At 44.0% G+C, this 21024-nt stretch overlaps 1 protein-coding gene across 3 annotated transcripts in view; it reads left to right on the forward strand.

Moving 5' to 3' along the window:
- The window catches only part of ccdc150 (coiled-coil domain containing 150), a 137840-nt gene that overhangs the window by 104026 nt on the left and 12790 nt on the right, over nucleotides 1–21024 (forward strand). For all 3 annotated transcript variants that reach the window (XM_068042223.1, XM_068042225.1, XM_068042224.1), the window contains 2 exons: nucleotides 14765–14851; nucleotides 16345–16521. In XM_068042223.1, coding sequence (XP_067898324.1) covers nucleotides 14765–14851; nucleotides 16345–16521 — 264 coding nt within the window. The remainder of the gene's footprint in view (nucleotides 1–14764; nucleotides 14852–16344; nucleotides 16522–21024) is intronic.

Here is a 21024-nt window from a genome sequence, read left to right on the forward strand (position 1 = left end):
GGCCTCAATTACTCTGGGGCGAGCGGGCAGTTTGCCACGTCCCCCGCAGCGAAGGGTGGGGAGGCGACGGGCATGGCACCCCACCCCCCCACGTGATTTTACGCTCCTCCCACCTCCTAGCCCACTCCCAGGAGGCGTTAAATTCCGGCCCGTGTTACTTTGTGTGCTGCTACAGTTAACCATTTCTTGATATTGCATAAAGCTATGTTACTTCATTAAAAACAGTGAACATTTTTGTAGCTTGTACTGTTTCTTTATAAAGAAAGAGGTAATCTATCATGGCACTGCACATGGTTAGTTGGAGGATGTGGTATCCCTCTTACCTGTTTCCACTGTGTTCGTGTTGCTGTTTTTTTCTTTGCCTCGCCTCTTCTACCTATGTGTCTTTTTCTTTGCAGCTTCTTCTCTTGTCCTTACTTGACTTTGCTTTTTCTCTGCCCTGTTCTGTTTTGTAGTCTTTTCTCCTCTCCTTTCAGGTAGAGTTGGCAAGGAATGGAGTCACTGCTAGCTATAGGCTGCACTTGGGGTGAGATTGCAAGGAAATTGTGGTTCTTTTCTTTCTCTTCCTTTTTTATCTGTTTCCCTCAAACTGCCTTGTTTCCTTTCAAAATTCAGCGCATTTCTTTAAAAAAGAAATGAGGTAACACTGTCTCATAGGCATTAACAATTATGATCTCTATCTCATTGGTGTCAGGAATTAGCCTTAACTATTTTCTGTCAATGAGGCATCAGTGTATAATTAGTTGACTTCAAAATTCAACTGGTGCTTTAAATATTGAACTAATGAATTAAATATCATGAGTGTGAAATTGGGCTCGGTAATGCCTGTTTTTTGGGCACTTCAAGTGCTGTTAGGGATCCAAAAAGATGTCTGCAGCCATCTTGATAAAGGTGTTAGCATGCACGCAGTTAACATCTGCCAGAAGTATACAGAGCAAGGAGATCATCATGGCAATCAACGGGGACCACTGATTTGATGAGAATGTTGCCATTTTGGATCTCCTGTTCCAGTCAACACCTGCTTAACCTCGCACAGCTGAACATGTGTGAAGCAGCAGGAAGGATCCCCCAACAGTGCTACTTAAAGGGATTATCAACTATTTACAGGTTAGTTGTTGGTTAATTTCTCCTGACAGTTGCTACAATTCTACATGGACCGCATTGCCAGTGACTGTGAAGGTGACCTTGCCTATAAACTTTTATGTGCCTGGCTCCTTCCAGACTGGTGATATTAGCAACATCTCGCTAGTTAAAGTCAACTGTCATGTACGGAAGGTCACTGAGGCTCTCTGTTGAAAGAGAAATAGCTTCATTCCCTTTTGCCAGAGACAAGCAGGCAGTGCGGGCATGAGGGTTTGCAGACTTCTGCATGGTACAGAGTGCCATTGACAGAACGCACCTTACTTTGCAGGCTCTGCATGTCAACTCTGCCATGTACCTGAACTGAAAGGGATTCCACTCCCTCGAAATCCAGCTGGTGTGTGACCATACACGGAGTATCATGCAAATCAGTACTCATTATCGTGTCAGCAATCATGATGCCTTCATTCTGCAGCAGTCTGCTGTGCCAGCTGCATTTCAGCCACCACATCAAACCAAAGTGTGACTAATGGTGACAGGGGCTCTCTGCTGATGACATGGCTTGTAACTCTGGTTCACAACCCATGAATGCATGTCCAGCATTCGTACAATGAGTGCCATGCTGCCACAAGAAATGTGATAGAGGAGACCATTGGTGTTCTGAAGCAACAGCTTCACTGCCTGGATCGCTTTGGAGGAGCTCTGCCATACTCAACTGAGCAGGTCTCAAGATTCATGGTAGTATGCTGCATACTGCACAATATTACTATCATGAGGGCACAGCCCTTGCCACCACCTAGCAGACGAGAAACTGAGGAACAGGAGGAAGGGAAGCTGTAACCTAGTCTCACCCCTTTTCTTCCTGGGCTGTACATGATGAGCTAAATAAACTGCAATCTCAACCTCAATTCCCTATGCACCAACAGTTTCACGCTCCTTGCCTTCCCTCTATCACTGACCATCACATCGTCTCCTTGGCCACAATGCAAAACTAAAAGCGAACGCAACATAAACATTCCAAACCAAATTTATAAATAAAATGATGTGATATTACACACAAACTTAAATGAACCACCTGTTTGCATTCCGTTACTGCCTGTCTTCTGTGTGTCTTTGCTTCTTCTGGTGTTCCTACACAGTGCTTACCCCAGTTGCTGCAGTATGGTTGGAAGGCTGTTGTTTTTTAGTGTAGAAGACTGAAGATGGTTTGGAAGAACACTCTCAAGCAGCTGTAGGCCTAGGGAACCCGGCTTAAGCTGCTTTATCTCAACACAGACAGCAGTAGTCTGGACTGACTGGCTGACAGGCAACAGCAAGGGCACTGGTGGAATGGCAAGGTGAGAACACGAATGCTGTCATCCTAAGAGAGGACAACAGGCTGATGCTCCATAGAGTCACTGCCTCTCCCTGGAGCGGTGTCTCAGCAACCTGAGTAATCTTTTGGAGGACAGATAGCTGGACTGCTGTGACACCCTATGAGCTTTTTTGAACATGGGTATCCACAGCCATGATATCAGCAGTCTGAGCTTGCATGGCAGCAAGCTGACCTTGCTTGACATCAGTTTGAGTTTCCACTGTAGCACTCAGACTTTTGGTGGAAGCAGCTTGTGCTGTAGTGGAAACTAAGACATTAGCCATCAGACGTTACATCCTGATTGGGTCCACAAGCATGTTGATGGAGTTAGGCACCCAATCCATGCTGGAAAAGATAGACTTCAAGCTCTGTGTAAAGCCTTGTGCCAAATTGGTGCCAGGCTCCTCCATACTCCTGGAGATTGACCAAAGGCTTTCTGGCACGCTTCCCAAGGCACCAAGCATTTAGTTGTGCATATCCATTTGCCGCCATCTGTAGCTTTGTCCATTGAAGTTGTTATCTGAGTCCTCTGCAGCAGAACTCGTATACGCCTCACCCTCAAACAAGCTGGCACCTGCGCTATGCTTACCTTCTGCCCTGACTGCAATGTATCTGTGCCCAATGTCTCACACGTACAGATCCTGCCTCTGTTATCCTCCAAGATATCTGCACTGTTAGTGTCTGAGCTGGTGTCTTGGGTTGTGAAATCAAGTGACTGTATGTCTTTATCATCACTCTCTTATTCTTCATCCGCTGCTGGGCCAGGTTGCTCTTGATGGGCAGCAAAAAGGAAAAAGGCACATGGATAAGGTGGTGGTGAGGGAAGGGGGGAAAGTAAGACGTGCCTGCTTATGCCATCTGTAACTTTTATGTTGTAAGAGATTGTGGGATTTGAGAAAGAGGATTAGGTATGAGGATACTGTCTTTTCAATTGTTTCAGCCTTGTCGCTGGCCACAATCTCCACAATAGCCCTTCCAATAAATGTCAGCACCATCTCCTCCATAGGGGGTTAGAGCATGTGGGTGTGTCTTGCCCCCAGTGGTTAGCGCCTGCTGTCTCCGGTTATGCACCACCTTCTCCTGCAACATAGAGAGAAGGGTGTCAGTAAGTTTTGTGCAATATGTTTTGGAGATTTGGCTGTCATAGTTAAATAGCTGGCAGTGTGTGTAAGCTGTGGGATGTGGGAGTGAGGCCAGCTGCAGTGCTAAGTGTGTGTATGCAGTGAAAAATATGTATGTTGGGTATCTGTCCTGATTGATTCAAATTGTTGGTAGGTGAGTGATGGCGGTGTAGTGAATTAGGCAATGTCTGAGGCTAGTTATTGCAGTTGGTAGGATATGGCATTTGAAAGTGCATTCACTGACCTTGACCCCTTGCGTGTGGTCATTAAACTTCTTGTGGCACTGTATCCAGGTCCTTGGGGCTGCACCCCTGGCATTGACCTCCACAGCTATCTGCTCCCCCCACTGCCTTTTCGTTTTGTGTTTGGAGGGCCTTTTGGCCCTCTGTGGATAAAGGGTATCTCTCCGCCTTTCCATCTCTTCCACCAAGATCTCCAGTGCAACTTCGGAAAACCTGAGTGCCTGCCCTCTCCCATGTTCAGCTATCCTTTTTTTTTCACCCGGTCAGTTTGATCTCTCAAATGACTCACAGCACCTGTTCCAGCTACACTACAACCTTCGGCCCACACCCCACACTTTTTAAGAGGTGCAGGCTAGGTTTCAGCAGTGCAAGCTAGCTCTAAATTGCACGATCAGGGTAGGATTTTGGGCCCCCTGCTGATGTGTTAAGGTAACCAACAGTGTGATTACTGCTTGCTGCACACACAAATCATGATAATGAGCAGGCAGCAAGAAGATGCAATGTTGCCTGCATTACACCAAATGGGCATGGGGGTAATTGCACATCACGATCCCTGATTTAGCCCCCAAATAAGCACAATGACTGTTTCTTACATACAGGAACATTTTCATGCTGATGTATATCTAAATTAGACAAAATTCCACCTCCAAACCCAGGCCTGCACCACATAGTGTTATCTTTACACCCTGATTGACTTTCTATATGTACCTTCATGTTCCCAACAAGTGCCCCTCTGACTTCTTTCCTGTTCAGTGATTTGTCTTGTAGGCTTATGATAAAACTGGTTAACCATCTCCCCAGCCTTGCAATACAAGTCTCAAGAAACATATCTCCCACTTTCTCTAAATAAATCGGGCCCATCATGGGTTAATAAGTCTGGGATGAGTCAATTGAGTTGTATTTGGGGAAGAACTCAGCTTCCAGTCTTGTTTACAAGCTGTTAAAAATAGCAGGAAGAGAGTGACTGCCTCTTGGCTGTCCAAGACCCTCCTGATGTAATTTTTTGCGCAGGACTGCAATTGGAGACCCAGTAGTGCTGCCCAAGCTGCAAAAGGAAATTGGAGTCCTATGCCAATGATAGATTCCAGTTTATAATTTTCAAGTACAAAATGAGTGGAACGTGCGCGTTCACACTTGACTCATACCAGGTGTGCGAGCAGCCTTACCAGGCACCATTGGAAGCAACTCTTAAAAATGCTTGGAACATTTTTGGGTGGAATTTTCATGAAGCCAAAAGGAAGAAGAACACTCTTCCTAGCCCTACAAACATACTGCAGCTCACTGGAGGCCACTGGAAAGGCCCCACCTTTCAATTTATGTTGACTCTGAGCTCAGCCCAGCCATGGAGTTTTCGGATTTTCTGTGCTCATACAAATATGCGAACTAGGAGCAGGAGTGGGCCATTTGCCCCCTCAAGCCTGTGCCTCAATTTGATAAGATCATGGCTGATCTGAATGTGGTCTCAACTCCACTTTTCTGTCTGCTGCCAGAACACTTGACTCCCTTGTCTGTCAAGAATCTATCTATGCTCCGGTTCAGCGAGTTGCTCATTTAGCATTTATTGGGTTAGAACAAAGAACAGTACAACACAGGAACAGACCATTCGGCCCTCCAAGCCTGCACTGATCTTGATACCTGCTGAAACTAAAACCTTCTGCACTTCCGGGGTCCGTATCCCTCGATTCCCATTCTATTCATGTATTTGTCAAGATGCCTCTTAAACGTCTCTATGGTACCTGCTTCCACCACCTCCCCCGGCAACAAGTTCCAGGCACTCACTAACCTCTGTGTAAAGACCTTGCCTCGCACATCACCTCTAAACTTTGTCCCTCTCACCTTAAACCTATGTCCCCTAGTAACTGACTCTTCCACCCTGGGAAAAAGCTTCTGACTATCCACTCTGTCGATGCCGCTTATAACTTTGTAAACCTCTATCATGTCGCCCCTCCACCTCCGTCGTTCCAGTGAAAACAATCCGTGTTTATCCAACCTCTCCTCATAGCTAATGCCCTCCAGACCAGGCAACTTCCTGGTAAACCTCTTCTGTACCCTCTCCAAAGCCTTCACGTCGTTCATGTAGTGTGGTGACCAGAATTGCACGCAATATTCTAAGTGTGGCCTAACTGAAGTTCTGTACAGCTGCAGCATGACTTGCCAATTTTTATACTCTGTGCCCCGATCGATGAAGGCAAGCATGCCGTATGCCTTCTTGACTACCTTATCCACCTGCGTTGCCACTTTCAGTGACCTGTGGACCTGTACGCCCAGATCTCTCTACCTGTCAATACTCCCAAGGGTTCTGCCATTTACTGTATACTTCCCACCTGCATTAGACCTTCCAAAATGCATTACCTCACATTTGTCCGGATTAAACTCCATCTGTCATTTCTCCGCCCAAGTCTCCAACCGATCTATATCCTGCTGTATCCTCTGACAATCCTCATCACTGTCCGCAACTCCACCAACCTTTGTGTCGTCCGCAAACTTACTAATCAGGCCAGCTACATTTTCCTCCAAATCATTTATATATACTACAAACAGCAAATATCCCAGCACTGATCCCTGCGGAACACCACTAGTCACATCCCTCCATTCAGAAAAGCACCCTTCCACTGCTACCCTCAGTCTTCTATGACTGAGCCAGTTCTGTATCCATCTTGCCAGCTCCCCTCTGATCCCGTGTGACTTCACCTTTTGTACCAGTCTGCCATGAGGGACCTTGTCAAAGGCTTTACTGAAGTCCATATAGATAACATCCACTGCCCTACCTTCATCAATCATCTTCGTCACTTCCTCAAAAAACTCAATCAAATTAGTGAGACACGACCTCCCCTTCACAAAACCATGCTGCCTCTCGCTAATAAGTTTGTTTGTTTCCAAATGGGAGTAAATCCTGTCCCGAAGAATTCTCTCTGATAATTTCCCTACCACTGACGTAAGGCTCACCGGCCTATAATTTCCTGGATTATCCTTGCTACCCTTCTTAAACAAAGGAACAACATTGGCTATTCTCCAGTCCTCTGGGACCTCACCTGTAGCCAATGAGGATGCAAAGATTTCTGTCAAGGCCCCAGCAATTTCTTCCCTTGCCTCCCTCAGTATTCTGTGGTAGATCCCATTAGGCCCTGGGGACTTATCTATCTTAATGCTTTGCAAGACACCCAACACCTCCTCCTTTTTGATAATGAGATGACTGAGACTATCTACACTCCCTTCCCTAGGCTCATCATCCACCAAGTCCTTCTCCTTGGTGAATACTGATGCAAAGTACTCATTTAGTACCTCGCCCATTTCCTCTGGCTCCACACATAGATTCCCTTCTCTGTCCTTGTGTGGGCCAACCCTTTCCCTGTTACCCTCTTGCTCTTTATATAGGTATAAAAATCCTTGGGATTTTCCTTAATCCTGTTTGCCAATGACTTCTCATAACCCCTTTTAGCCCTCCTGACTCCTTGCTTAAGTTCCTTCCTACTGTCTTTATATTCCTCAAGGGATTCGTCTTTTCCTAGCCTTCCAGCCCTTACGAATGCTTCCTTTTTCTTTTTGACGAGGCTCACAATATCCCGTGTTTTCCATGGTTCCCGAAACTTGCCAAACTTATGCTTCTTCCTCACAGGAACATGCTGGTCCTGGATTCTAATCAACTGACGTTTGAAAGACTCCCACATGTCAGATGTTGATTTACCCTCAAATAGCTGCCCCCAATCTAAGTTCTTCAATACCTGCCTAATATTGTTATAATTAACCTTCCCCCAATTTAGCACCTTCACCCGAGGACTACTCTTATCCTAATCCACAAGTACCTTAAAACTTATGGAATTATGGTCACTGTTCCCGAAATGCTCTCCTACTGAAACTTCGACCACCTGGCCGGGCTCATTCCCCAATACCAGGTCCAGTACGGCCCCATCCCTAGTTGGACTATCTACATATTGTTTCAAGAAGCCCTCCTGGATGCTCCTTACAAATCTGCCCCATCGAAGCCCCTAGCACTAAGTGAGTCCCAGTCAATACAGGGGAAGTTAAAATCACCCACCACTACAACCCTGTTACCTTTACATCTTTCCAAAATCTGTCTACATATCTGCTCCTCTACCTCCCGCTGGCTGTTGGGAGGCCTGTAGTAAACCCCTAACATCGTGACTGCACCTTTCCTATTCCTGAGCTCCACCCATAATGCCTCGCTGCATGACCCCTCCGAGGTGTCCTCCCGCAGTACAGCTGTGATATTCTCCTTAACCAGTCAGGCAACTCCCCCACCCCTTTTACATCCCCCTCTATCCCGCCTGAAGCTTCTAAATCCTGGAACATTTAGCTGCCAATCCTGTCCTTCCCTCAACCAAGTGTCTGTAATAGCAACAACATCATAGTTACAAGTACTAATCCAAGCTCTAAGTTCATCTGCCTTACCTGTTGTACTTCTCGCATTGAAACAAATGCACTTCAGACCACCAGTCCCGCTGTGCTCCGCAACATCTCCCTGCCTGCTCTTCCTCTTCGTCTTACTGGCCTTATTTACTAGTTCCCCCTCATTTTGGACACTTCACCTGCTATAATCTAATGAGGCCTGAACCTGAAAATAGTTTGGCCTCACCCTGCAGGACTCGGGCGCCAGAGATGCACCGCAGACGGTGTGCTTTATTTTGGGTGTATATTTAAAATTGCTCCCATTGTCTCAGTTTGAAGTAGACTCAGCTGTGAGATTTCACAAAGTGATTTATTAGATGTGTTGAATCTCAGTTCCAGGACATCACTACAGGAGTTTATTTATTTTTTTATTTATTTAGAGATACAGCACTGAAACAGGCCCTTCGGCCCACCGAGTCTGTGCCGACCAACAACCACCCATTTATACTAACCCCACAGTAATCCCCTATTCCCTATCACTTCCCTGCACAAGGGGCAATTCGCAATGGCCAATTTACCTATCACCTGCAAGTCTTTGGATGTGGGAGGAAACCGGAGCACCTGGCGAAAACCCACGCAGACACGGGGAGAACTTGCAAACTCCGCACAGGCAGTACCCAGAATCGAACCCGGGTCCCTGGAACTGTGAGGCTGCGGTGCTAACCACTGCGCCACTGTGCCGCCCACTCAGGGTAGTGTCCTAGGCCCAGCCATCTTCATCAATGACCTTCCCTCCATCATAAGGTCAGAAGTGGGGATGTTCACTGATGATTGCACATTGTTCAACACCATTTGCGACTCCTCAGATACTAAAGCAGCCCGCGTCCAGATGCAGCAAGACCTGGGCAACATCCAGGCTTGGGCTGATAAGTGGCAGGTAACATTCATGCCACACCAGTGACCATCTAAGACAAGAGAGAATCTAACCATCTCCCCTTGATATTCAGTGGCATTACCATCGCTTAATCCTCCGCTATCAACATCCTGAGTGTTACCATTGACCAGAAATTGAACTGGACCAGCCACATAAATACTGTGGCTACAAGAGCAGGTCAGAGGCTAGGAACTCTGTGGCGAGTAACTCACCTCCTGTCTCCCCAATGCCGATCCACCATCTACAAGGCACAAGTCAGGAGTGTGATCGAATACTCTCCACTTGCCTGGATGAATGCAGCTCCAACAACACTCGAAGCTTGACACAATTCAGGACAATGCAGCTTCCTTGATTGGCACCCCATCCACCATCTTCAACATTCACTCCCTTCACCACCGAAGCACTGTGGCAGCAGTGTGTACCATCTACAAGATGCACTGCAGCAACTCACCAAGGTTCCATCGACAGCCCCTTCCTAACCCATGACCTCTACCACCTAGGACAAGGACAGCAGATGCATGGGAACACCACCACCTGCAAGTTCCCTTCCAAACCACACACCATCCTGACTTGGAACTATATCGCAGTTCCTTCGCTGTCAGTAGGTCAAAATCCTGGAACTTCCTAACCGCACTGTGGGTGTACGTACACTGCAAGGACTGCAGTGGTTCAAGATGGCAGCTCACCAGCACCTTCTCAAGGGAAATTAGGGATGTGCAATAAAGTTCTGGCCTAGCCAGCAATGCCCACATCCCATGAATAAATAAAGAATACCTAGCCTATTAACAAATCACAGATTGTTACTTTTTACACCTGTAAGCAATCACCTTTTGTTTTAAAATGCAACGCTTAGCTATAACTCATTCCCAAATCCTACTGTGAAGATAAAAATGATTAAAATTAGCAAAATATGAAAAGTAATTTTCTGCTATCCAGACGGTGAGGTACCCACATCAATTTTCTGTTTAGTGGATTGGAAAGCATTCTGTTACTGGTATCGCCCAAATGGAACAATGCATGATTTAAAGTCAGATGAATAGTCCATATAGTACAGTCACAATTTGTAACTTATACTTTAATCTCAGAGAGGCATTAAATATTTTCTGTCTATCTGGCTGACTCAATCGGCACAATTATTCACTGGTTAAGAAAAAAGGAACTTGTGTTTATATAGCGTCTTATGATGTTTCAAATGTTCCAGTGCATTTCATATGCAGTGAAATTAGTTTTTGCACAGGGCAAGGCCCCACAAACAGCGATGAGATGAATAACCAGTTCATTTATTTTTGATGGTGTAGTATGATGGTAGAATGTTTTGTCAAATACATCAGAAGATCTCCCTGCTGTTCTTTGAAAAGTGTCACAAGATTGTTGCTGTTCCATTGGTTCAGGTGGACATTCAGATTCGACTTCAGACTTTAGTTTGATGTATCATCCAGAAGTTGGCATCTTTGACAATGCAGTCTATATTATGTGTTCTAACCTTGGAGTGGAGCTTGAATCCACAACCTTCTGATTAAGAGGACTGAGTGCTGCCAACTGAAACCTTTCCCAATCATGGAATAAATAATGTGTAGTGCAGTTTGTCTTTGACTCCCTATTTCTAGTAATCAAGGGGCACGATAAAAGAGAATGATACAATGAGGTTGAAATTCTGTGGGGCTGCATTTGCTTAAGTTCTGGCATGTGTCCACCCAGAACCCCTGAATCCAGGGTCAGGGGGATAGTCTCTACTTTGCATATTAGTGCCACAACCATGAGCGCATCTTGGACACTCACCCACCCATCCTCATAAATCACATGCTGCAATTTACAATGCCAGGTTTGGGGAGAGGGCAATGACATGGAGAGAAAGGATGGCTCTTTTTATATTTTAAACTTTACTGACAGATCCTCTTTCCAAGTTCAAACCTTAATGTCCAGTAAAGAAGGGTTAACTGGGTCATGTAAGTCTCTTCCAATATGCCAATCAATTTGATATGTGAGAAATTATGATGCTTATTTTTTGTATTTCTGATGAAGTTAGAATATCCTGGCCTGTCTTCGTCTCAACATATCTAGCATGTTAACCAATGCCTCAGCCACAAACCTGGCTTTCATAGAGTTATACAGCACAGAAACAGGCCCTTTGGCCTATCATGTCTGTGCCGGCCATCAAGCACCTATCTATTCTAATCCCATTTTCCCACACTTAGCCCGTAGCCTTGTATGCTATGGCATTTCAAGTGCTCATCTAAATACTTGTTAAATGTTGTGAGGGTTCCCGCCTCTCCCACCCCTTCAGGTATTGTGTTCTAGATTCCAACCACCCTCTGGGTGAAAAAACCTTTCCTCAAATCCCCTCGAAACCTCCTGTCCCATACCTTTAATCTATGCCCCCTGGTTGTTGATCCCTCCACTAAGGGAAAAAGTTTCTTCCTACCAATCCTATCAATGCTCCTCATAATTTTGTATACCTCAATCAGGTCCCCCCCCGACAGCCTTCTCTGCTCCAAGGAAAACAACCCTAGCCTATCCAGTCTCTCTTCATAGCTGAAATGCTCCAGCCCAGGCAACATCCTGGTGAATCTCCTCTGCTCCCTCTCCAGTGCAATCACATCCTTCCTGTAGTGTGGTGCCCAGAACTGTACACAGTATTCCAGCTGTAGCCGAACTAGCGTTTTATACAGCTCCATCATAACCTCCCTGCTCTTATATTCTGTGCCTCGCCGAATAAAGGCAAGTATCCCATATGCCTTCCTTAACCAGCTTATCTACCTCTGCTGCTGCCTTCAGTGATCTATAGACAAGTACACCAAGGTCCCTCTGTACTTCCTAGGGTCTTACCATCCATTGTATATTCCCTTGCCTTGTTAGTCCTCCCAAAATGGATCACCTCACACTTCTCAGGATTAAATTCCATTTGCCACTGCTCTGCCCATCTTACCAGCCCATCTATATCATCCTGTAATCTATGGCTTTCCTCCTCACCTAGTTATGACACCACCAATTTTCATGTCATCTGAAAACTTACTGATCATACCTCCTATATTCACATCTAAATCAATAATGTACGCTACAAACAGCAAGGGTCCCAGCACCAATCCCTGCGGTATACCATTGGTCACAGGCTTCCAATTGCAAAAACAGCCCTCGACCATCACCCTCTACCTCCTGCCACAAAGACAATTTTGGATCCAATTTGCCAAATTGCCCTGGATCCCATAGGCTTTTGCCTTCTTAACTAATCTCCCATGCAGGACCTTATCAAAAGCCTTACTTAAGTCCATGTAGACTACATCAACCGCCTTCCCTTCATCTACATGTCTAGTCACCTCCTTGAAAAATTCAAATATGTTTTTTAGACACGATCTCCTTCTGACAAAGCCATGCTGACTATCCCTGACTAATCCCTGTCTCTCCAAGTGGAGATTAATCCTGTCCCTCAGAATTTTGGTTCCCTACCACTGACGATAGACTCCATTGGCCTGTAATTACCTGATTTATCCCTGCTATCCTTCTTGAATAATGGTACCACATTCGTTGTCCCCCAGTCCTCTGGTACCTCTCCTGTGGCCAGAGAGGATTTGAAAATTTGTCTCAGAGTCCCTGCTATCTCCTCCTTTGCTTCACATAACAGCCTGGGATACATCTCATCTGGGTCTGGGGATTTATTCCATTTTAAACCCACTAAAACAGCTAAAATTCTCTCCCTTTCATTGCTAATTTGTTCAAGTATATCCCCCTCCCTGATCTCTACACCCACATCATCCTTCTCCATAGTGAACACAGATGAAAAGTAATCACTTAAAACCTCACCTCTGTCCTCTGGCTCCACACACAGATTGCCAATTTGGTCTAATGAGCCCTACTCTTTCCCTGGTTATCCTCTTGCCGTTAATATACTTATAAAACGCCTTGGGATTTTCCTTTATCTTGCCTGCCTGTGTTTTTGCATGCCCCCTCTTCGCTCTCCTAATTACTTTTTTAAATGCCGCCCTACACTTTCTATACTCCTCTAGGGCCTCCGCTGTTTTTAGCGCTTGGGATCTGCCATAAGCCTCCTTTCTTTTCCTGATCCAATCCTCTATATCCCTTGACATCCAGGGTTCCCTGGACTTGTTGGTCCTACCCTTCACCTTTACGGGAACATGTTGGCCCTGAACTCTCACTATTTCCTTTTTGAGTGACTCCCACTGGTCTGATGTAGACTTTCCTACAAGTAGCTGTTCCCAGTCCACTTTGGCCAGATCCTGTTTTATTATATTGAAATCGGCCGTCCCCCAATTCATTACTTTTATTTCTGGTCTTTCTTTGTCCTTTTCCTTAACTACCTTAAATCTTATAGAGTTATGGTCACTATCCCCGAAATGCTCACCCACTGACATTTCTACCACTTTTCCAGCTTCATTCCCTAGGATTAGATCCAGTACCACCCCTTCTCTTGTAGGTCTTTCTACGTGCTGGCTCAAAAAACTCTCCTCAAAAAACTTTCAGAATTCCGCCCCCTTTAAGCCTTTTGCACTAAGACTATCCCAGTTGATATTAGGTAAGTTGAAATCCCCTGCTATTATTCCCTATTATTTTTACGCCTCTCTGAGATTTGCCTACATATCTGCTCCTCCTATCTGTCTCTGACTGTTTGGAGGCCTGTAGTACACTCACAGCCAAGTGATTGCCCCCTTTTTGTTTTTAAGTTCTGCCCATCTGGCCTCATTTGAGGAGCCTTCTAAGATATCATCCCTCCTTACTGCAGTAATTGATCAACGGTGCAATACCACCTCCTCTTTTACACCCTACCCTGTCACACTTGAAGATTCTATACCCTGGAATATTGAACTGCCAGTCCTGCCCTTCCCTCAACCATGTCTCTGTTATAGCAATAATATCATATTCCCATGTGTTAATCAATGTCCTCAATTCATCTGCCTTACTAGTAAGACTCCTTGCTTTAAAATAGATGCAATCCAACCTTGCATTATTCGCTTGTGCCTTAACAGGTCTATATTTGCTCTGCCTTCCAGACTGACTCAGTTTCTCTTCTATATTTGACTGTGCATCACCCCTTACTATACCTCCACTTTGTATCCCATCCCCCTGCCAAATTAGTTTAACCCCTCAACAGCACTAGCAAAGTTCCCAGCAAGGTTGTTGGTCCCGTTCCGGTTCAGGTGCAACCATCCAACTTGTACAGGTCTCACCTTCGCCAGAAACAGACCCAGTAATCCAGGAAACTAAAGCCCTCCCTCCTGCACTATCTCTTCAGCCACACATTCATCTGCTCTATCCTCCTTCATGTTTTTGTAAGGACTGTCTCTGCAGGCTGCTTGACTAGTTTCACAAATAAAGTAACCTATTCATCTAGCCCTTCAGGCCAGTTTTATAACGTCTGTGATGCCAGTGTCGAAAGTGGCTGTCTGTGAGAAGGCTCTGTGGCTTTGCTTTCACAGAATAGAATATTAACACCTAAGGTTTCCCAGAATTCTGTAATGGGGTTTAGAGCCCACTGTGCTACAGTCTGTTCTACTGCTTTGATTTCTGTTACCATTGTTAATCTTGCAAAATTTGTCACTAGATTTCAGAATATGAAGGACCTGGAATCTGGGTTCAGGTGATATTGTAATGCTTTTCTTAAACTTAATTCATGTGGAATGGTTATGAATTTCTGAATTTTAAGTAGCACAAAAATATTTATTCTTGCTCCTAGACTCTTGAGGCGAAGGTAAAAAGTCTGCAAACTTGCAAAGAAATAACTGAGCAGAAACTGAAGGAAGCTAGTTTAGAGTCACAGCAGGTAGGAGAATGTGATCTACATATTCTTTATGTTCTACATTAATAAGATACCTTGTCTATCTTATGAACATTGTGTCAAAGTTTTACTGTCTTTACCCCGAGGTTCATAATCACTATATGGAACTGAACAATCACAGTTCTGCATATCAAAGATGGTGCAATGATATTCTCCCATCTATTATCTAAAAAAATCCCAGCTAATATTAAACCCATAGCAGCTTTGTCCAGCCATGTTCAAAGTGATGCTACTATCTCTTGTGAATGGCAATCTAATTCTGGCTTTAGCATCTAATCAGAATTTATATCAGTCTATTGAACAGACCTCTAAGTAAATTGAATCAATTGAGATACACATGGGCTGCCGTTTAACACAGTGTTATCATAGCAGATCTAATTCTGAGTGGAGACCCAAATTGTGGTTATTCAAGGGAGGCAAAGTTACAGTAGTAGAAGATATGTCCTTCAAAAATACATAGAATCACAGAGTGGTTACTGCCCAGAAGGGAGGCCATTCAGACCTTCTTAATGTGCCAACTCTGCAAGAGAAGAAAGGTGAAGAAATATGTGTACTGAGGTTATTCACTTGAAGCATTCCTTCCCTCTGTTGAAATTAATCTAAATTAAATGTCAGAATTGTAGGTGCTTCCCCCCCCCCCCGCCCCCCCACCACCCACAAATAAGTTAGATTTGTTTAGTCCTCATTCCATTAGAGATCACTTTTACATTTAGTTTTCCTATTTTTAAGGAGACATTTTTGTTTAAAAGAAGTTTTCATTATATCCAAATATTGAAAATAGACATTATAAATAAATGCTACTCAATTATTTCTACTGATGAATAAAATCAATTACAGACTGTAGTACTGAAGACTTGGTTTTAATTATATCAACTTATTATGTGTTTGTGCTATATTCTTTATCAACAAAAGTTTTTTTCCCCAGTTTTCTCCTAATCCCAAGGTGCTGAATTATGTTGAGGAATGGTTCTACAGCTGCTAGCAGCTCTTCGTTGGTTAAATAAATGACCATTTTTCATGTGTGCCTAGATAGTGACTATTGACAAACTCTTTGACTGTGCCAGTCCTCGCCATTTAGCCCAATTCTGTCTTCAGTTGTTGACCTGTAGTGTTCCAGCTGGGTGTTGCTGAATAGTGATTGAGTGGAGGAGCCCTGACAGGTTGTCGCCACCAAAAGCATGGGGACACTGAGTCCAGTTGTAGTACACCCCACAATTATCCAGCTGCAATCGGCCAACGCATAACAAACCAGGAATAGAACCTGGGGTATTTTTGGTTTGTAGGATTCAGTAATATGCATTGCTGTGCATTTACCCACAGATTCATAGGGAACATGACAAAAGTAGTTAATATTGGCCAGTGAATGCAGCTATCTGGAAATGTGAACACTATATACAAGCACATTACATGAAGAGTTGTCTTTAATCTGCAGTAATATTTAGGGAGGTGTTACTGCCTGTGATATTATCTGACTGTAGGTCAGCGCTAACCTGGAGGAAGCGCATCAATGGTTTAAGTCCAAGTTTGATCGCTTGCAAGCAGAACTGATAAAGATACGTGGAATGGATCCACCAAAAGAAGAATTGTGTGATGGAGACAATTTAATGAAGACTGGCATAGGAGAACTATGTTCAAGGTCAAGACAAAGAGCAAAGGTTGGAGTCAACTGTTTAAGATAATTTTCCCTAAGAATGTGTTAAACTTTGGAGACAATGGAAAAAAGCTATTATTTGTGCATAAGTATCAATTGCATTTTCTAACAACAGGGAAGTGGGCTTCCTGCACAATAAGAGGTGCAAGGTTAAGTTTTCCTCTTCATTATTTGTTCACAAAAGCTGTCTGTAAACCTGATGTAGAAACTGCTGAAATGTTTCATAAACATGACTACAGATTAAAGTGACATCAAATGGAGACCATAAGATTATCAGTTGCCCAAAAATACCAACCACATAGTGCCCGTTAATCATTCCCAATTTATTCATCAGTGTATAGAACTTAGACCAATTAATTTTAAAAGATTCCTTTTACATGCAGCATTTATAGCAGGGTTGTCCAACATACGGCCCGCAGGCCAAGATCCAGCCCACAGGGTTTTCATCCGGCCTGCAGGTGTAAGCTGTACTCGAGGCTGTTCCTCATCCTCCCCAGGGGTCTGTGACTGGAGATGGGAAATTTCCCTTTGTCTTCTTCTTGCAGACTGGCCTTTTTAAAAACATTGCAATGTCAGTTTCACAGCTGCTGAAGCAGGAACACACTTCCCAACTTTGACAGATTCAGGGTTTTCGGACTTTTTTTAAAAGCCTGCTGGAAAACCCCGAATCTGTCTGATGTTGGGAAGCGCTTTCCTGCTTCAGCAGCTGTCAGCTGTGAAACTCAGCACGATGTTTTTAAATAAACTAACCAACCAGAAAGCTGCTGTGATGAATGCTCCCACTCAGTGCAACTGTCAGGGGAGGGGGGAAACCAGAGAGCAAGAGAAATGGGGGGGAAACAGAGAGAGAGAGGGGGGAAAACACAGAGAGGGAGAGTGGGGGAAACAGAGAGGGAGAGTGGGGGGAAAACAGAGGGAGGGAAACGCAGAGTGGGGGGGGGGACAGAGCGAGAGGGTTGGGAAACAGAGATGGGGGAACAGGGGGGACACAGAGTGAGAACAACACAGAGAGGGGGAACACAGGGAGAGAGAGAGACAGACAGAGATCAAGAGCACTCCTGACAGTTGGATATCTATTCAGAATACTCTGCATCACGACATCAAGTGCGTGGGCAGAGATTGACTACTTATGCAAGCAAAAACAATGCCAGGTTTGTCATTAAATCAGTTTTCAATATAGTGTTGAGAAAGTAAGTCAATAAACTTGTCTTCTCGTTTGCAGCTTCTTTACAAAAATGCACATTTGTTGTTGCTTTTAATAGTAAGATAAATTTTTAATGCCTTTATCTTTCGAAATGTGTTCACCAACCCCCCCACCACCGCCCAACCCCCCGGTCCAAGCAAAAATCATAATGCAGCCCTCCACCTGAAAAGATTGGACGACCCTGACTTATAATAACTCAAACAAAAACAAACTAGTGAAGATCAATAATTATTTACTTGAATATTTGAAATTTTTTGTTAACATATACTGATAATTGTTTTGTATTACAAGATTGATCATGGAAATTTACAAAAAAACAAATGTAAAATTAAATCTCAATGTAATGATGTCACAATGTTAATCCTTTTATCATAAATGACCCCACTTATCAAGGACATGAGGCACATTGACCTTCAGAATTCAGACAAACAGTTTCTTGGCACAAAAATATTAGATGAATCCTTGTTGCAAATTAAATGTTAACCGATACAAGGCTTTAAGGATGTAATCTAGCCTTTAATTTCAGAAAACTCATAAACCATTCAATGAGACCTTAATGATTATCCCCTCAATATGACTTCATTAAATTACTGCTTTGTTGTTATTTGTATCCATTCATCTTCTCTCATACATATGATCTGAGAGAAGATGAATGGATGCTCTCAAGTCAAAGCATCAGGAGAGGATACAGCACAGAAAGAGGCCACTCAGCTCATCATGTCTGTGTCAGTTCTTTGAAAGAACTGTCCAATTAATCCCACACTCCTGCTCTTTCCCCTTAGCCCAACAAATTTTTCCACTTCAGGTATTTATCCAATTCTGTTTTGGAAGTAATTATTAAATCTGCTTCCACCACCCTTTTGGACAATGCATTCCAGATCACAATGACTTGCTGCATCATTTTTTTCCCCTTCAAAACTCCAGCTGGTGTCTAACTAGTGTTTTACAAAGGTTTAGCATAACCTCCTTACCTTTGTGCGCTATGCCTCCACTTATGATGCCAAGGATCTGGTATACCTTCTAAACAGTCTTCTCGATTTATCCTGTCACCTTTTAAGGAAAGAAGACTTGCATTTATGTCACGCTTTATAGCCAATGAAGTACTTTTGAAGTGTAGTCACTTTTGATATAGGAAACAAGGCAGCCAATTTGCACACAGCAAGGTCCCACAAACAGCAATATGATGAAGTCATTAATGGCACAGAAGAAGGCCATTCGGACCATCGAGTCCATGCAGGCTCTCCACAGAGCTATGCTGTCAGTCCCACTCCCCGGGTCGAATTCCCTGTAGCCCTGCAAGTGTACTTCTCTCAAGTGGCCATCCAACATCTTCTTGAAGTCAGTGACTGTCTCTGCTTCCACCACCCTTGTGGGAAGCGAGTTCCAGGTCATTACCACCTGCTGTGTAAAAAAGTGCTTCCTCATATTCCCCCTACATCTTTTGCCTAGAACCTCCAAACTGTGTCCCCTAGTCCTTGTATCATTTGTTAGTGAGAACAGTTTTTCCTTTGCCTAACTTATCTAAGCCTGTCAGAATCTTCTACATTTCCATTAAATGTCCCCTCAATCTCCTTTACTCTAAGGAGAACAAACCCAGCTTTCCAACCTGACCTTGTAACTAAAATCCCCCATCCCTGGAACCATTCTGATAAATCTCCTCTGCACCCTCTCAAGGACCCTCACATCCTTCCTGAAGAGTGGTGACAAGAACTAGATGTAATATTCCAGCTGGGGCCTAACCAGAACTTTATAAAGGTTCAGCATAACTTCTCTGCTTTTGTACTCAATGCCTCTATTTATGAATTCCAAGATCCCATATGCTTTACTGACCACTCTCTCAATATGTCCTGCCACCTTCAAACATGCACCCTCAGGTCCCTCTGTTCCTGCACACTCTTTGGAACTGTGCCATTAAGTATATATTGCCTCTCCTCATTCCTTATGCCAAAATGAATCATCTCTCATTTGTCAGTATTAAATTCCATCTGCCACCTCTCTGCCCATTCTGCTAGCCTATCTATGTCCTGTTATAGAGTCATAGAGAGATACAGCACTGAAACGGGCCCTTTGGCCCACTGAGTCTGTGCCGACCATCAACCACCCATTTATACTAATCCTACGTTAATCTCATATTCCTTACCACATCCACACCTTCCCTCAATTCTCCTACCACCTACCTACACTAGGGGCAATTTACAATGGCCAATTTACCTACCAACCTGCAAGTCTTTGGCTGTGGGAGGAAACCGGAGCACCCGGCGGAAACCCACTCGGTCACAGGGAGAACTTGCAAACTCCACACAGGTGATTCATATCATCCTCACTGTTTGCCACATCTCCAAGTTTGGTATCATCAGCAAATTTTGAGATTCTACTCTTTATTCCAAGATCCAAGTCATCTATATATTAAAAAAAAAAGTAGTGGTCCCATCACTGACCCTTGGGGAACACCCCTGTCTACCATTCTCCAGTCTGAAAAACAATCATTTACTGCTACTCGCTGTTTTCTGTTCTTAAGCCAATTTTTTTATCCATTTGAACATTGACCTTCCTATTTCATGGGCTTCAATTTTCTTAACCAGCCTTTTATGCGGTACCTTATCAAATGCTTTCTTAAAATCCATATAAAAAAAACATCCACCGCTTTCCCTTCATCAACCTTTTCTGTTACTTCATCAAAGAGTTCAATTAGATTAGTTGAGCATGATCTGCCTTTTACAAATCTATGCTGGCTATCCTTAATTAACTCAAACGTCCAAGTGTCCATTGATATTTTCCTTGATTATAGTTTCTAAAACCTTACCCACCACTGATAAACTAACTGGCCTGTAGTTGCTAGGACTGTCCTTACACCCTTTCTTGAAAAACGGTGTCATATTTGCCACTCTCCAATCCTCTGGTAACTCCCCCAGATCCAGGGAAGATTGGAAGATTATGGAAATCCCTTCTGCTATCTCCACCCCCACTTCCTTTGGCAACCTGGGATGCAAGCCATCTGGACCAGGTGACTTATCTACCCGAAGCATAGCCAACCTTTTTAGTACCTCCCCCCTCTCAATTTCTATCCTCTCCATTGCCTCTACTCCGCTTCTACTGATGTTTTGTCAGCCTCCGTTTCTTTAGTGAACACTGATGCAAAGTGTTAAATATACTAGTCTAATAGTCTAATATGTTAAATATATTAGCCTTGCCCTGCCCACCCTAATTATATATTATCCTCTCTGTCCCTAATAGGCCCCACTCCACCTCTTACTGTTAACATGCCGATAGAAGGCCTCTGGGTTTCCTTTTTATGCTGACTGC

Source organism: Heterodontus francisci, chromosome 11 (assembly GCF_036365525.1).
Source record: "Heterodontus francisci isolate sHetFra1 chromosome 11, sHetFra1.hap1, whole genome shotgun sequence".
Lineage (NCBI taxonomy): Eukaryota > Metazoa > Chordata > Chondrichthyes > Heterodontiformes > Heterodontidae > Heterodontus > Heterodontus francisci.